This window comes from Triturus cristatus, chromosome 4_2 (genome assembly GCF_964204655.1).
Source record: "Triturus cristatus chromosome 4_2, aTriCri1.1, whole genome shotgun sequence".
NCBI lineage: Eukaryota > Metazoa > Chordata > Amphibia > Caudata > Salamandridae > Triturus > Triturus cristatus.
The window spans coordinates 339,153,956-339,168,345 of NC_140586.1; the positions used below are offsets into that span (position 1 = coordinate 339,153,956).

General features: G+C 48.3%; 1 protein-coding gene across 2 annotated transcripts in view; it reads left to right on the plus strand.

The window, feature by feature from the left end:
• Window positions 1–14,390, plus strand: part of SHCBP1L (SHC binding and spindle associated 1 like) — a 1,698,124-nt gene that overhangs the window by 1,154,569 nt on the left and 529,165 nt on the right. For both annotated transcript variants that reach the window (XM_085600099.1, XM_085600098.1), the window contains exon 7: window positions 1,058–1,211. In XM_085600099.1, the coding sequence (XP_085456225.1) occupies window positions 1,058–1,211 (154 nt within the window). The remainder of the gene's footprint in view (window positions 1–1,057; window positions 1,212–14,390) is intronic.

Sequence of the window (14,390 nt, forward strand, 5' to 3'; positions counted from 1 at the left end):
CAGCCCAGGTCAACAGTCTAACCTCTTCCTGTTTTCTTCTGCTCAAAACGCTGCGAAAAATCTTTCCTTTCATTCCTCAGGCGCTGCAGAAGACGGTAATGGCTGCTCTCTTTATGTCCAGATTGGACTATTGCAATGCTATGTTTCTGGGTATTGACCAGCACCAGGTCCGCAAGATCCAGTCACTGCAAAACGCTGCTGTTCATGTTATTTTAAATTTACCTAGGGGCCATCCCACTTCCAAGGGAAGAAGGTCACTTCACTGGCTTCCGGTCCAGCAGAGAATTGAGTTTAAGGCGCTCTGTCTGCTGCACAGGGCACGGTTTGGTGGGGGTGCAACTGATGGGAGGGATAGGTTTGCGCCCTACACTCCCTCACGTGACCTGCGCTCGGCCAGCTATGGCCTCATGTGCACCCCCAGATACAGACTGGCAAGATGGGGCGGTCGCTCATTTGCCAGCTGTGTAATTAAACTATGGAATAAGTTACCAGTGGCTATGCGACTTCAACAGAATTTTCCCTCATTTAGGAAGGCCCTGACGTTTCAGTTGTTTAACAATCAGTAGCGACCTGTTCCTCTTCCCTTTGACTTTACACACTCCAGCGCCAAGACGCCGTATGGCATTCGAGCGCTTATAAGCTTCTTTATACTTATACTTAAAACCAAAATAGTGTCTGTGCACAGGCGGAGTTTTGTTATTAGGAGACAGTTGTTTTCCCTGTGTTAAATGAGTGTTGAAGAGTCTACCATGCACCGAATATTTTCAATGTTCGTGAGTTTAATTGAATTTAATTAATATATCCATGATATGGAAGTGGCTTTTCCAGTCTTAACCTGTAGAGAAAGGAATAAGTAAGCATTAAAACTTAATTGTGCATTCTTCGATTGTTATTTTCAACAATCATCTAAACCCAGGCAGTGTTCTGCAATCCAACACTGCTGGTTTAATTGAAAATAAAATCACCTTGCATGCATGGTTTTGTCTGTTCGATTCGTCGGAATATTTTGACAAGCCATTTTACGATATTTTTAATTTATTGATATTTTGTCATTTAGGTTAAAGATTTTTCTGCTGATACTCTACTTCAGCAACATGATCATTTGGACACAGCACTGGACAATTGCTATTGTGGAGATACCATAGTCATTTTCCCAGGAGAGTATCAGGCTGTAGGCCTTGCTTTATTAACTGATGACATTACCATTAAAGGTTAGTACTTAACACCTGACTTTATTCATGTACCGTAATACAGAATATTTTGGGGGAATTTTTTTTTATATCTATTCTGAAAATATTTTTAAGGTGGGCTTTCTGATGGAGCCAAGCCTATCTGTTGTCAAGGGGCGTTATTATCTGTGATTGATTGTGATATTGAAATATACACTAACAGCGCAGGCACTTTTATTTCTGCATTGTAGGATATTTTATGATAGTCATAAAGACTTTGATACATTTGCCTTGTACGAAATCCCAAAACATCATATAGTACATGTAGAAATGCCGTGTTTATATGGAAAAGTAATTGCCAAATAAAATCTAAAGCAATTTAAAAAACCTGCATCAAAATCCTTAACTGTATTACTGGTATTTAAAGGAAAACCTAAAAATTTGAAATATTCACCTGTACGGGCTGTAGCAATGGAACGCTGAAATCTCACACTGCCTCTTTTAGGTGCCAGCAGCTTTCAAATTTCATCATGCATTGTACTTGTAGTTGCTATTGTTGTTTTATTCTGGCTTATTTGAGAAGGATTACTGAATAGTGGGCTCTTCAGTTTTTCACACTTAAAGAATTATTGTTTGTTTGCTTATTTACTCTACATCTTTCACAGATATGGCAAAAGTATTTTCTTTTTGGTAAGGTCCCTGGCTGTGCGAAAAGCAGAGGCTGCAAATGACTCATGTTCTCAATGATCTTCCTCCCAAGCTTCTATTGTATAGAGAGATGCCTATTCTGCAAACAGATGCCCAAAAGAATTTTGAATGACATAGAGCAAATCCATTTGCGAGGAAAGCAGAAAATGACCACAGTTTCCATCATGAAACTTAAGGCAGAGCAGGACAGAGCAGCATAGTAAGGTACCGCTTCTACTGCGTACCTACTTTCAGCCTCGAAGGACTCCTTCCAAGGTAGATCCAGAGAGAGATGAAAGGCCTCAACAAGTGGCATCGACATTTCCAGTACTTCCAGTCAATGTTGATGACAGGGAAAACTAGTGTGTTTGCTATCGAAAGCAGGTTTGATATCGAGGAGCACATTTGACTTTGAAATATCCATTGCCTATTGAGAACTGTTTTCAAGTTGAATCATTTTTTATTAGATTATTTAATGTCGAAGCATTAAAGTTTAACATCGAACAGTACATTACCATCATTAATGTTTCATCCAAGGAGATCTCCTTCAGCCATCTTTATACCAGCAGGCAATGCATTCTAAACTCTGTTACATCCTTTGGAGATTCTGGGTCGACTTGTTAACACTTTGATGGTCACAAGGCTGCCTCTTAACCAGCGACAAGGTGTGCACCTACACCAAAAATTCTCTACTCCATTCCATTCCATTCGTGTTACTTCCAGTGAATATTCAACATGAGGCGCTTTTAGTACCCGAAGCTCCGTAGAGGCCTAGGGCCTTGGAGAATTGTAAAGCTGTCATAGACACTGAGTCTACATTGCACATGCCTATCTCTCCAACAGGTTGGCTTTCCATGATGTCTCTGGTGGATATGCTATTACCACATTTAAGAAAGCGGTGGTGAGAGAAGCTATCAAGTTGAATACCCCATTTGAGAACAAACAAACAACAATTTCAATGATAGATGTTCTGAACCTAAGGCAGCTAGGATTACACTAGCATAGTGCCAGTGCCATAGTACCACTGGAAAGTTCGACACTGGAGCAACTACTAAGCTTGCCACTCCAAAGTTGATAACAAAATACAACCTGCCAGAGCAAAGATCAATGTTTGGACCCACATCCTCATTCGGTTAGACTGTCTGATGTTTTAAAGGACCTAATTTACATGTTGGCAGAGAGGGAACTCCTTTGCAATGGCGACGGTGTTCCCTCCTGGCCAAAATGAATGTCAGCCCAACCTGATTTATGTGCGGGCAGGCCATAGGTTTAATCACAGCAGAAACGACTATGTCGCCACCGTGATTAAGCCCATCCGACGGCCTAGTGGAGTAAGTGCCTTCGCGGCCGACTTCTAAGTCCACACACCTAATTTAGAGGTCATTTTTCACTGCCTGTCACCGTCAGAAAAACCCTAGTGGTACAGTAAGAACTGCTAAATGCTCTCCTCGCCAGGGGAGAAGGCTCCCATGGTGAGTGGAGCATTTTGTTATTTATTTTCAAATAGAAAATCCTGTTTTTCTTTTAAATAAAAAAGAAAACAGTTTGATGCAAGGCTTCGTCATGTCGATGGAGCCGTGCACAAACTGGTAAATGCACTGACAGCAGTTTCTGCCAGTGCTTTAGAAATGACTGCCATCTTGGTGGTCATTTCTAAATTAGACGGGTGGCATCTCTGTCAGAGCGCCTGAGTAATTTAGTCTGTTGCCCTGGCAGAAAAGTGAGCCACCCGCCTAAATATAAATCCAGTCCAAAGTCCCATGCATTAGTCCCAATAACGTCTTGTATTATTCAGAACATATAACGCTATGGGACTTGTAGGGTGCTATGATAAATTGTCACGTCAGTCAGTACAGCCATTCTCAACAGAAATCCCTAAGAAGAAATGGCAGGAATTCTAAGAAGTTCTAAAAGAAAAGTTGTTGATGTCAAATCAAGTCATCACTTATATCTGGTGATCTCTGAATACTGTCATGGCCTGACTGTGAATATCTTCATGGTTCATCGGTGTAGGGAAGAAAATGCCTTGTCGATTTGTAAGTGGAATGGTGCACCCGGAAATATGGTAGTCCACACGTTCTCTTCCAGGGGATCCTCATCAATAGTCATAAGCATTAGAATATTCCCGCCCATGTGCGGGATCCCGGAAACAGTATATTATATGTGCCCCACATATATATATCCATACATATATACCTATATGTATACACAAGCAATTGCAGCCCCTAACACCCTAGAGCTGAACCATGCTGTAAGGAATTTCCACTACACATAAGAAAATAGCATTATAAACATGAGAAACAACATTATAACTTGTTTGGAAACTGTTTTAATGCTTAGAAAACAGCAGAAATTCTTAGAAAACACTGAAAGCATAGGAAGCTCCCAGGCTGCATTGCAAATACCCAGTCTAAAAAGACTGAAAAGCTAACTCATAGCTACATAGCAAAAACTGACACCGTGCCTTTAAGGCACACCTGACCCCCACCTTCCCATCATGCCTCAGGGGTGGCAGTTAGGTCAGTTGTTCTTTCCGGCTCCTTCTGGAAGGATCCTGGCAACAGAGCTCCACTTTTTTCTGAGTTTCTCAGAAAATATTGTCTGTTTTTCAACTGTTTTTTCCCTTACTTCGACGTTTTTCATCTAAGTCAGTAAGAGGCTGCCTTTTTTAGGCATTTTTGGGCATTTTTTCCATCTTAAAATGCCCTCTCTTTTCGATTCTTGCCCTGCATGTGGCAAGAAAAAGGCCAGGACTGACTCTCATAGGGTCTGTATCCTGTGTCTACCGGAGGATCATGATTCCAGCACATGTCCTCACTGCCAGAGCCTGTCCAAAAGAACTTTGAAGGACAGAGAGCGAAGTCGCGCTTATGGCCTGGCACAACCATCCAGAGGCCGATCTCCGGTGAGGAAGGGCTCCAAGAGGCATAAAGATTCATCTAGAAGCAAGTCCTCTCGTCCTTCCGCCTCAGCGTCGGGCTCGGCGCTGAGAAAAGATGTTCCGGTAGGTCGGGTTTCGAAAAAGAGGTTCTCGACAGCGGGCTCGCCGTCGAGAGCAGGTACGACGTCGACGTCGAAGTCCAGACCGCCATCGTCAACTCGGCGACGATCGGCGTCGAGATCCAGAGCCTCTCCGCCGTCGTCAACCCGGCGACGTTCGGCGTCGAGAGACACCACCCCTCCGCCGCCGTCAACCCGGCGGCGATCGGCGTCGAGGAGCAGGGAACCTCCGCCGTTGTCAACCAGGCGACGATCGGCGTCGAGGAGCAGAGAGCCTCCGCCGTCGCCAACCCAGCGGCGTTCGGCGTCGAGGAGCAGGGACCCTCCGCCGTCGACGACATCTCAACGTCGATCGGCGTCGAGGAGCATGGACCCTCCGCCGTCGTCAACCAGGCGACGACCGGCGTCGAGGAGTGTCACCCCTCCGTCGTCGAGGGCACCATCCCCTCCGTCGTCGAGGCTCCATCGGCGTTCGACGTCGAGGCAACAGGATCCTCCGCCGTCGTCATCCAAGCGACGTTCGGCGTCGAGGTTGGCATCCGTCTCGACGTCGAGAGTGGCAGCATCTCCGCCGGCGTCCCCGCGGCGTTCGGCGTCGAGGGAGAGAGGGCCTCCGTCGTCGGCTTCACATCGCCGCTCGACGTCGAGGCGGCAGGCTTCGCCCACTGAACATGGCCGCCGGTCCACATCGAGACGGCGTTCGACGTCGAGAGAGTCCCGGCGAGAAAAGAGACGACACCACGGATCGACGTCAAGACCGCGCTCGACGTCGAGACAGGCCTCGGACAGGTCGGTGGTCCTGGTGACAGAGTCGGCGTCTCGCCATTCCTCCTCCCACTCAGGGGCCTCTCCACGACCGGCAAATCCACGAGAACCTGCGGTTCAACCCCGTAGGTCTTCTCCTCAGACTCAGACCATTAATCTGTCACCCAGATGGCTACTGCCAGCACATCATTGGCAGGACTCAGGGCCTACAAGGAGGATGCGGGAATACATCAGTCCAGTGCATGATTCTCCGCTGCAACGGCTGGTGGCGGCTGTGGACAGAGCTAGTCCCCCCAGGCCAGCACTTCAGAGGTCTCCGGACGACAGGCGACGCAGATCGCGCTCCCCCAGACGGGAGGAGCGTTCACCTGGTTCACGGGCTCGTGATCATCGCCGGAAGCGCAGAAGGACTCCATCATCGTCCTCTTCCTCGTCCTCCAGGTCCTCCATCAGGGACTATTCTCCCACGCTCTCGGGCAGCCCAGTGTCCAGGGTCTCGCCCGTAGACGACATCAACACCTACCAGGAGGTGTTGCAGCGGGGAGCACAGAAGCTGGGGATTGAGATGTCAGTCCCCCAAGTCACCACCTCGGTGATTTTTGAAACACTTCACCAAAAGTCTGCCTCTCGTCCGCTGCTGCCTTTGGTCCCAGGAATCATGGAACCAGTCATGGACACTTTTCTCACCCCGGCGACTGTCAAAGCCGTTCCGGCTCGTATCCTGAAAAAATACAAGCCAGCTACCTCTGACCCCGTCTTTGTGAAGATAGACCCACCTGCGGACTCTGTCATAGTGGCAGCGGCAAGGAAGGGTCAGACGGCGTCGGCCTCCTCTTCCGTCCCTCCAGATAAGGAGAGCAGAACCCAGGACTCATGGGGACGCAGGGCCTGCTCTTCTGCGGCGGCGGCCCTCAAGATCTCCAGCGCGGCGGCGCTTCTGGGCAGGTACGACAGGGCCCTCTGGGACTCGATGGAGCGTTTCAAATCCAAGCTCCCCAAGGAGGACCAAAAGGACTTTGAGGAGATTGTTACGGAAGGGGCACTGGTGGCTAATCAGTCGATTAGCACAGCGGCGGATGGTGCGCTAATCTCAGCCCACTCTTACACACACGGCGTCTGCGCCAGGAGGTCGTCCTGGTTGCGTCTGACAGGGCTCAAGCCAGACGCACAGCAACGGATTTTAAACCTCCCGTTCTCTGGCAACTCCCTCTTCGGCACTCACACGGATGAGGAGATGGGGCGCATGAAAACGGAGCTGGACACCCTCAAAGCCGTGGGCTTGGAGAAGAAAAAGGAATTCAAGCGCCGTTTTCGACCCACCGAACGCAAGGGGCCTCAACAGAGGGTTCAAACCCCTCAGTGGTCTCAGAGCAAACCCCAAGGGAAAACCCAGTTTCGAGGCGGAAAGTCTGGCAGGGGCAGAGGTGGACACCAGCAACAGTCCTCCACTACCACAAGAGGAGGAAAGTCATGAGCTGTGGCTTCCTCTACGGCCGTTGCCCACTCCAGTGGGAGGAAGTGCATCACAACATCTAGCAGAGTGGGACAGCATCACAAAAGATCGCTGGGTGCTGAATATACTGCGTCATGGATATGCGCTACGTTTTCGAGCGCGTCCCAGAGACATCCCGCCAAAGAGGTCCCGTCCTCACCACCTCAACCTGCTCAAGCAGGAGGTGAGGTCCCTTCTGCAAAAGCAAGCCATAGAAAGGGTTCCTCCTTCGCAGGTCGGAAAAGGAGTGTACTCCCGGTACTTCCTGGTGCCCAAGAAAGATCAAGAGCACAAGTTTCGGCCGATTCTGGACCTTCGTCTCCTAAACAAAGTCATCGTCAAGGAGAAGTTCCGTATGTTGGCGCTTCACCAAATATGTCCACATCTACAAGTCGGAGATTGGATGTGTTCGGTGGACCTCCAAGATGCGTACTTTCACATTCCAATAGCGAAACATCACCGCAGGTACCTACGGTTTGTGGTTGGAGGCAAGCACTACCAGTACAAAGTGCTCCCATTCGGACTCAAGTCGGCCCCGCGAGTCTTCACCAAATGTATGGCAGTGGTGGCGGCCTGCCTACACAAGCAGGGTCTCTTCGTCTACCCGTACCTGGACGACTGGTTACTGAAGGCTCCAACCCAGCAGCAGGTGAAGAAAGACTTCCAAATCTGTCTGAGACAGTTGCACGCTCTCGGCCTTCACGTCAACATGGCAAAGTCCGTGCAGCAGCCCACTCAGTCCATCCACTACCTTGGCTCCGTTCTGGACACAAGCGTGGGAAGAGCGTATCCTTCGGAGGAGAGACTGTCTTCAATGAAGAGAAAATGCAGGCTTATGCAGCAGATGCGGAGGCCGTCAGTTCGGCAGGTAGCATCTCTGCTGGGTTCCATGGCGTCCTGCATTTTTCTAATTCCCCACGCCAGGCTGCGAATGAGACCTTTGCAGCAAGCTCTGGAGGACCAATGGGATCAGTCCACAGGCCGTTGGGGAGATCGAATCTCTCTCTCCCAGGTAGCGAAATCTTCCCTAGCATGGTGGACTCGTCAGAACAATCTGTTGGTGGGAGTCCCGTTTCACCAGCCACTTCCGGTGCAAACAGTGGTGACAGACGCGTCGCTACAAGGATGGGGGGCCCACATGGGGTGCCTCCAGATACAAGGTCAGTGGTCTGCAAAAGAACAGGGCTACCACATAAATATGCTAGAGCTTCGAGCAGTCCATCTTGCTCTAAAGGCGTTCCTCCCAGCAATCGAGACCGACTCAGTCCTGGTGCAGACCGACAACACCACGACCATGTTTTACCTGAACAAACAGGGCGGGACTCGGTCACGCCCCCTCTCCCTGGAGGCGCAGGCGATCTGGCACTGGCTGCTCGCCCGGAACCTCTCGGTGGTGGCAGTACACCTTCCAGGGGAGTTGAATATCAAGGCAGACGCACTCAGCAGGCACTTCGAAGATCAGCCCGACTGGGTGCTGCACGACGACGTGGTGGCGGACCTGTTCCGTTGGTGGGGTCGTCCAGACTTCGATCTGTTTGCAGACGACGAAAATTCAAAATGCCACGCCTTCGCGTCCAGATTCCACCGTCCAGGGACCAGGGGGAATGCTCTTTCGATGGACTGGTCAGGGACATTTGCCTACGCCTTTCCGCCCCTGCCTCTGATTCCGAAGGTGGTATCCAAGCTGCTCAGATCCGACATGAAGATGATCCTCATAGCTCCGGACTGGCCGCGCCAGTGGTGGTACCCGGACCTTCTTCATCTCTCAGTTCAACCTCACAGGCGGCTGCCTTGCAGGCCGGACTTGCTGTCCAAGATGGGCGGGAGGATTCTGCATCCCAACCTTCCCTCACTGAACTTAACAGCATGGCTCCTGAGGTCCTGCAATACGGACATTTAGGTCTACCGCCTGACTGCATGCATATTCTCAAGGAAGCGAAGCGACCCTCCACAAGAGCGTCTTATGCGTTTAAGTGGAAGAGGTTCTTCATTTGGTGTAGGGAGAATCACCATGATCCTACAAAGGGGCAGGAGGACGTCATCCTTCCGTACCTCCTTCACTTAGCTAGATCAGGCTTGAAGTATGCATCCATCAGGGTCCATTTGTCTGCCATTACAGCTTACAGGAGGTCTCCCAGTCAACCTTCTTTTTTCCAGATGCAGGTGGTCAAGGACTTCTTGCAGGGGTTGAAAAAAGTTTACCCCCTGTTCGAAACCCTTCGCCTCCGTGGGAGTTGAACTTAGTGTTATCCAAGTTGATGGTCCCACCTTTTGAGCCGATCCACAAAGCTTCTTTACAGCATCTGTCGTGGAAGGCCGCCTTTCTGGTAGCCATTACATCGGCACGCAGAGTAAGCGAAATCCAGGCTCTGTGTACTAAAGAGCCGTACACGGTTTTTCACCAGCACAAAGTGGTCTTAAGGGCACATCCATCCTTTCTCCCTAAGGTAGTGTCTGATTTTCATATTAATCAGTCCATTTCTCTGCCATCCTTCTTCCCGAATCCAGCGACCCCGGCTGAGCGGTCGCTCCACTCCTTAGACCTCAAGAGGGTACTTAAATTCTACCTGGCAAGTACCAGAGGCATTAGGAAGACGGACCAGCTGTTTGTCAACTATGGCGCCATGAGAACAGGCTTCCCAGTGGCTAAACGATCCATTTCCAGATGGATTGTTTCCTGCATTACCCTAGCCTACCAGCTGGCGAAAAGGCCCTTACCTTTGGCCCCTAAGGCTCATTCTACTAGGGGGAAAGCGGCCACAGTAGCTTTCTTGCATGACGTTCCAATGGCAGAGATCTGCAAGGCGGCCACTTGGAAATCGGTCCATACCTTTACCAGGCACTACTGCCTCGAATCCGATTCCAGGGCGGATGCCCAAGTAGGCCAAGCCTCCTTGAGGAACCTGTTTGGGTAGCTGAGCTATCTGAGCATACTGTTCCTTCTCTGTTTATTTTCTTTCCTTTGCCCGCAGGGGGATGAGGTGAGGCTCGCTATTCTATTCTAATGCTTATGACTATTGATGAGGATCCCCTGGAAGAGAAGGATTAGTTACTTACCTGTAATCCTAGTTCTCTTCCAGGGGTATCCTCATCAAAGTCATAAGCAACCCTCCCGCCTCCCCGGGCAAAGGTGTAATAATTTTCAGAGGTTGTTATTTTTCTTTGTGCCATGACTTTTCAGTCTCCGCAAAGAACAACTGACCTAACTGCCACCCCTGAGGCATGATGGGAAGGTGGGGGTCAGGTGTGCCTTAAAGGCACGGTGTCAGTTTTTGCTATGTAGCTATGAGTTAGCTTTTCAGTCTTTTTAGACTGGGTATTTGCAATGCAGCCTGGGAGCTTCCTATGCTTTCAGTGTTTTCTAAGAATTTCTGCTGTTTTCTAAGCATTAAAACAGTTTCCAAACAAGTTATAATGTTGTTTCTCATGTTTATGATGCTATTTTCTTATGTGTAGTGGAAATTCCTTACAGCATGGTTCAGCTCTAGGGTGTTAGGGGCTGCAATTGCTTGTGTATACATATAGGTATATATGTATGGATATATATATGTGGGGCACATATAATATACTGTTTCCGGGATCCCGCACATGGGCGGGAATATTCTAATGCTTATGACTTTGATGAGGATACCCCTGGAAGAGAACTAGGATTACAGGTAAGTAACTAATCCTTCTCAGTTATGTTCCAAAATATTTGTATTCTTCATTTGATTCATAAAAGCATTTTTCCATACATAAGAACATTCAGACAACACATTTTGTTCAAAAAGGTTTTTTTTTAACCATCATCAGGGCTGTGAATAATACATCAAAAACATTAGTAATAAATGATATATAGACAAATTTAATATACAGACAATACAACATTGTATAACAAACCAAAACAAATCACACCATCATAGACAGAAGTTCTCTGTGACATGACCTATATTAATGTATAATGAAACATCAGAACATGACAATCAGTTAATGAATAACACAACATAAACCATTACATGTTGTATCCATGAGTGCAAAAGAGAGTAAACTATGTGACCATATGTGTACGAGGGACCCCACCAAGATTGTATTGTATTGTTCCTCTCAGCAATGTCATTACTCAGCACAGGAAAGGAGAGTGCAGTTTTTACCCACCTTTTGTACATCCTAAAATCGCACAATCCATCCATATTAATGCTTGGTTTATACACCCAAAATCACCATATTGATGTTAAACTACTTCTTTAGCGATCACGTTAAAAATTAGGAAACTATAAAACATCTCTTATCCAGTATTGGGGTATCTTTCATAGATTCACATGCCTGAATCATTCCCCGTCGCAGAGGCGGGAGTCCCGGTAAATAAAAAAGTAGTGCCAAAAAGTATTAGTGGTAGTAGTAGGCCCAAAGAAAAGGTCCTTGAGCCTATATCTTAGAAGCCTATCTACCTCATTATGCAAAATGACCAAAGAATTGGTAACAACCAATCAGACATCAGCACCCTTCCAGAACCCTCTCAGCAGAGCCAGTTCTCCTCAGATTTTCACCGCACGTCGTGTGGAAGGGAGTCTCCCTGAGTGCCTACTCAGTTTCTTCATTTTTCTTCAGAAATGTCTGACAAGAAAGCTCTGTTTAGACCCTGCAGGACCTGTGATAAGAAGAGGGTCCATGTGGACGACCAGCATGAGGACTGTATATACTGTCTACATCCAAAGCATGTTGCTAAGGATTGTAGAATTTGCCGGACTTTCCCTCCTAAGACTTTAAGGGACAGGGAGGCATGGTTGTTATTATGGCTGAAATCTTCCTCGGCTGAGGAAGAAGACAAGGCCTCGACATCTAGCAAAAGGGTTAGATTGCTTGATGGTTCTTCCAGTGAAGGAAGAAAGCATCATAAGGCCTCTCATGAAACTTCTGACCAGAGGTCCCAAGTATTATCCTCGGAGCCATCGCTTCCTTCACACTCTGAGGTATCCAAAAGATCTTCAACATCTAAAACCGTGAGTAAAACTCAGGTTAAAACTTTGACATTGGGGTCTTCATATACAGTCTCTGTGACTTCTGCTGTTCCTCTGTCGACGGCTACAGTCTCCACTACGTCTATTTCTTCACCTATTATGTCTTCTGAAAACATCTACGTCTAAGACTCCGTCGACGACCGCGTCGACATCGAGCACGATGGAAGTTCCATCAACGACGACCATTGTCGACGAAGACCCCGTCGACGACGAAGACCCCGTCGACGGCGAAGACCCCGTCGACGACGAAGACCTCGTCGACGACGAAGACCCCGTCGACGGCGAAGACCCCATCGACGGCGAAGACCTCGTCGACTACGAAGACCTCGTCGATGGCGAAGACCCTGTCGACGACAAAAGCCCCGTCGACGACGAAGAGTCCGTCGGCGACGACGATCTCGTCGACGACGACGTTCCCGTCGACGATGACGATCCCGTCGACGATGACGATCTCGTCGACGATGACGTTGCCGTCGACGATGACGCTCCCGTCGACGACGACGATCCCGTCGACGCCCCAGACGGCAGCAATTCCGTCGACGACGAAAAGCCCGTCGACGAGAAGTTTATTAAAGGCGATTCCACCAACTACACAGGTTACGCCTATTGCTTACACACATATTCAGTTGAAAACTTTCCACAGGCAGGATTACAGCAACATATCTCCTTTATTACCTTCACATATACTAGACTCTTATGCAGAGGATGATTTTGATGAGGAGGATGACGAGGGTCCTTTTGGAATAGCTCGGCACCCCTCGGAACTACATATAAAATGTCAAGATGAGGATGAGGAGGACGATTACCAGGAGCATGTTTATCAGGAAGGCCTTGCTACACCGGGTTACAGACATCCCAGAAGGGATTGGGATCGTAGAGAAACGAGTCATTTCCCGCCTACACTGATACAGGATCTTCAGGCAATGCTGGCGGATTACCACCAACGATTTCCTCCACAACAGCCTCTTCCTGATTTACAACCTGCTGAAGAGACACACTCACTTCCGACGGACATTCCAAATTCGCCACCTCATCCTACTGGTTCTGGGCCGCAATCACACCATGATACCATTTCCTCTGATGAGGAAGAGATCGAAGAAGGTGAAGTGCCTGATAAGGACACCAGTCTGGATCCTTGGGATGACTATATTATCCCTATGCCTTCTCCACCCATTCCTCAGCCATCGGATTCTCCTCCTGAGGATATAGGCGGCTTTCACAACTTAATGCAGCGTGCCGCAGTCAGATTTCAATTACCAATCGCAGTGGAACATACGGATTGTTTCCTCCATGACTTTAAAGAGGAGCACAGAAAAATTACCAGAGCGATTCCCATCATTGACTTTATATGGAATGAGGGATTAAAAATTATGAAGACACCTGCTTCCGTTCCTGCGGTCCTCCCTCGTATTGACAAAAAATATCGTGCTCCTCCAGAAACGCCATCTTGTCTAATCGGTCATCCCCGACCAGATTCCGTTATATCGCAAGCTGCTCAACAAAGGTCCAAAAATCCAGCTATGCCGATATCAACGCCGCCGGATAGGGAAGGACGAACATTGGATCTCATTGGTTAAAAGTTCTTTACTATGGCGGCTGTAGGAGAGTAGGGTCTGCTTTCTATGTTCACCCCCGCTTTTTGCTTTTGCTTTACTGGTTTTCGACTTAGATGTGGCTGTGGGCCTGCTAATCAGACCCACAGCCCTGCTGTTCTCTCTCTAGATTGATACTATGTACTTTAGGTGCATAACCCATTTGGATAGGATCACCTTATTGGCCCCTGTACAGTGTACCTTAGGTACCCAGGGCATAGGTGTACCCTACGCCTACCAGGGGCTGCAGCATGTATTATGCCACCCCTGGCCTGGCCTTCCATTATGACACAACTGGCTGATCACTCAGCTGGGGCAGGGTCGTGTAATCACTCCTTGCTTAGGTGTAGTATTCCTATACCTATCTTACATATAGACACATGTGTACCTATCAGCCACTCCTATGGCAGGCCTTAACAATCCTGGAGGCAGAGTGCTTGATAACATGTGAGATGGTGCTCTAGCATGAGCTGAGCCTGTCTGCAGCTTTCGGAACCATGTCCTTATAGCTGTTCTATGATATAGCCTACCATATACTCTTAAAGTGCCTTATAATCTTAAACGGTTATGGTAACTATGGTTTGGCTTTATCAAAACATGTCGTGTAAAGTGTCTAACACTTTGGAATAATACCCCCATCCCATTTCTGGGGCTGAGGATATTATCCCTCCCTTCTAGAGGGAGAAGA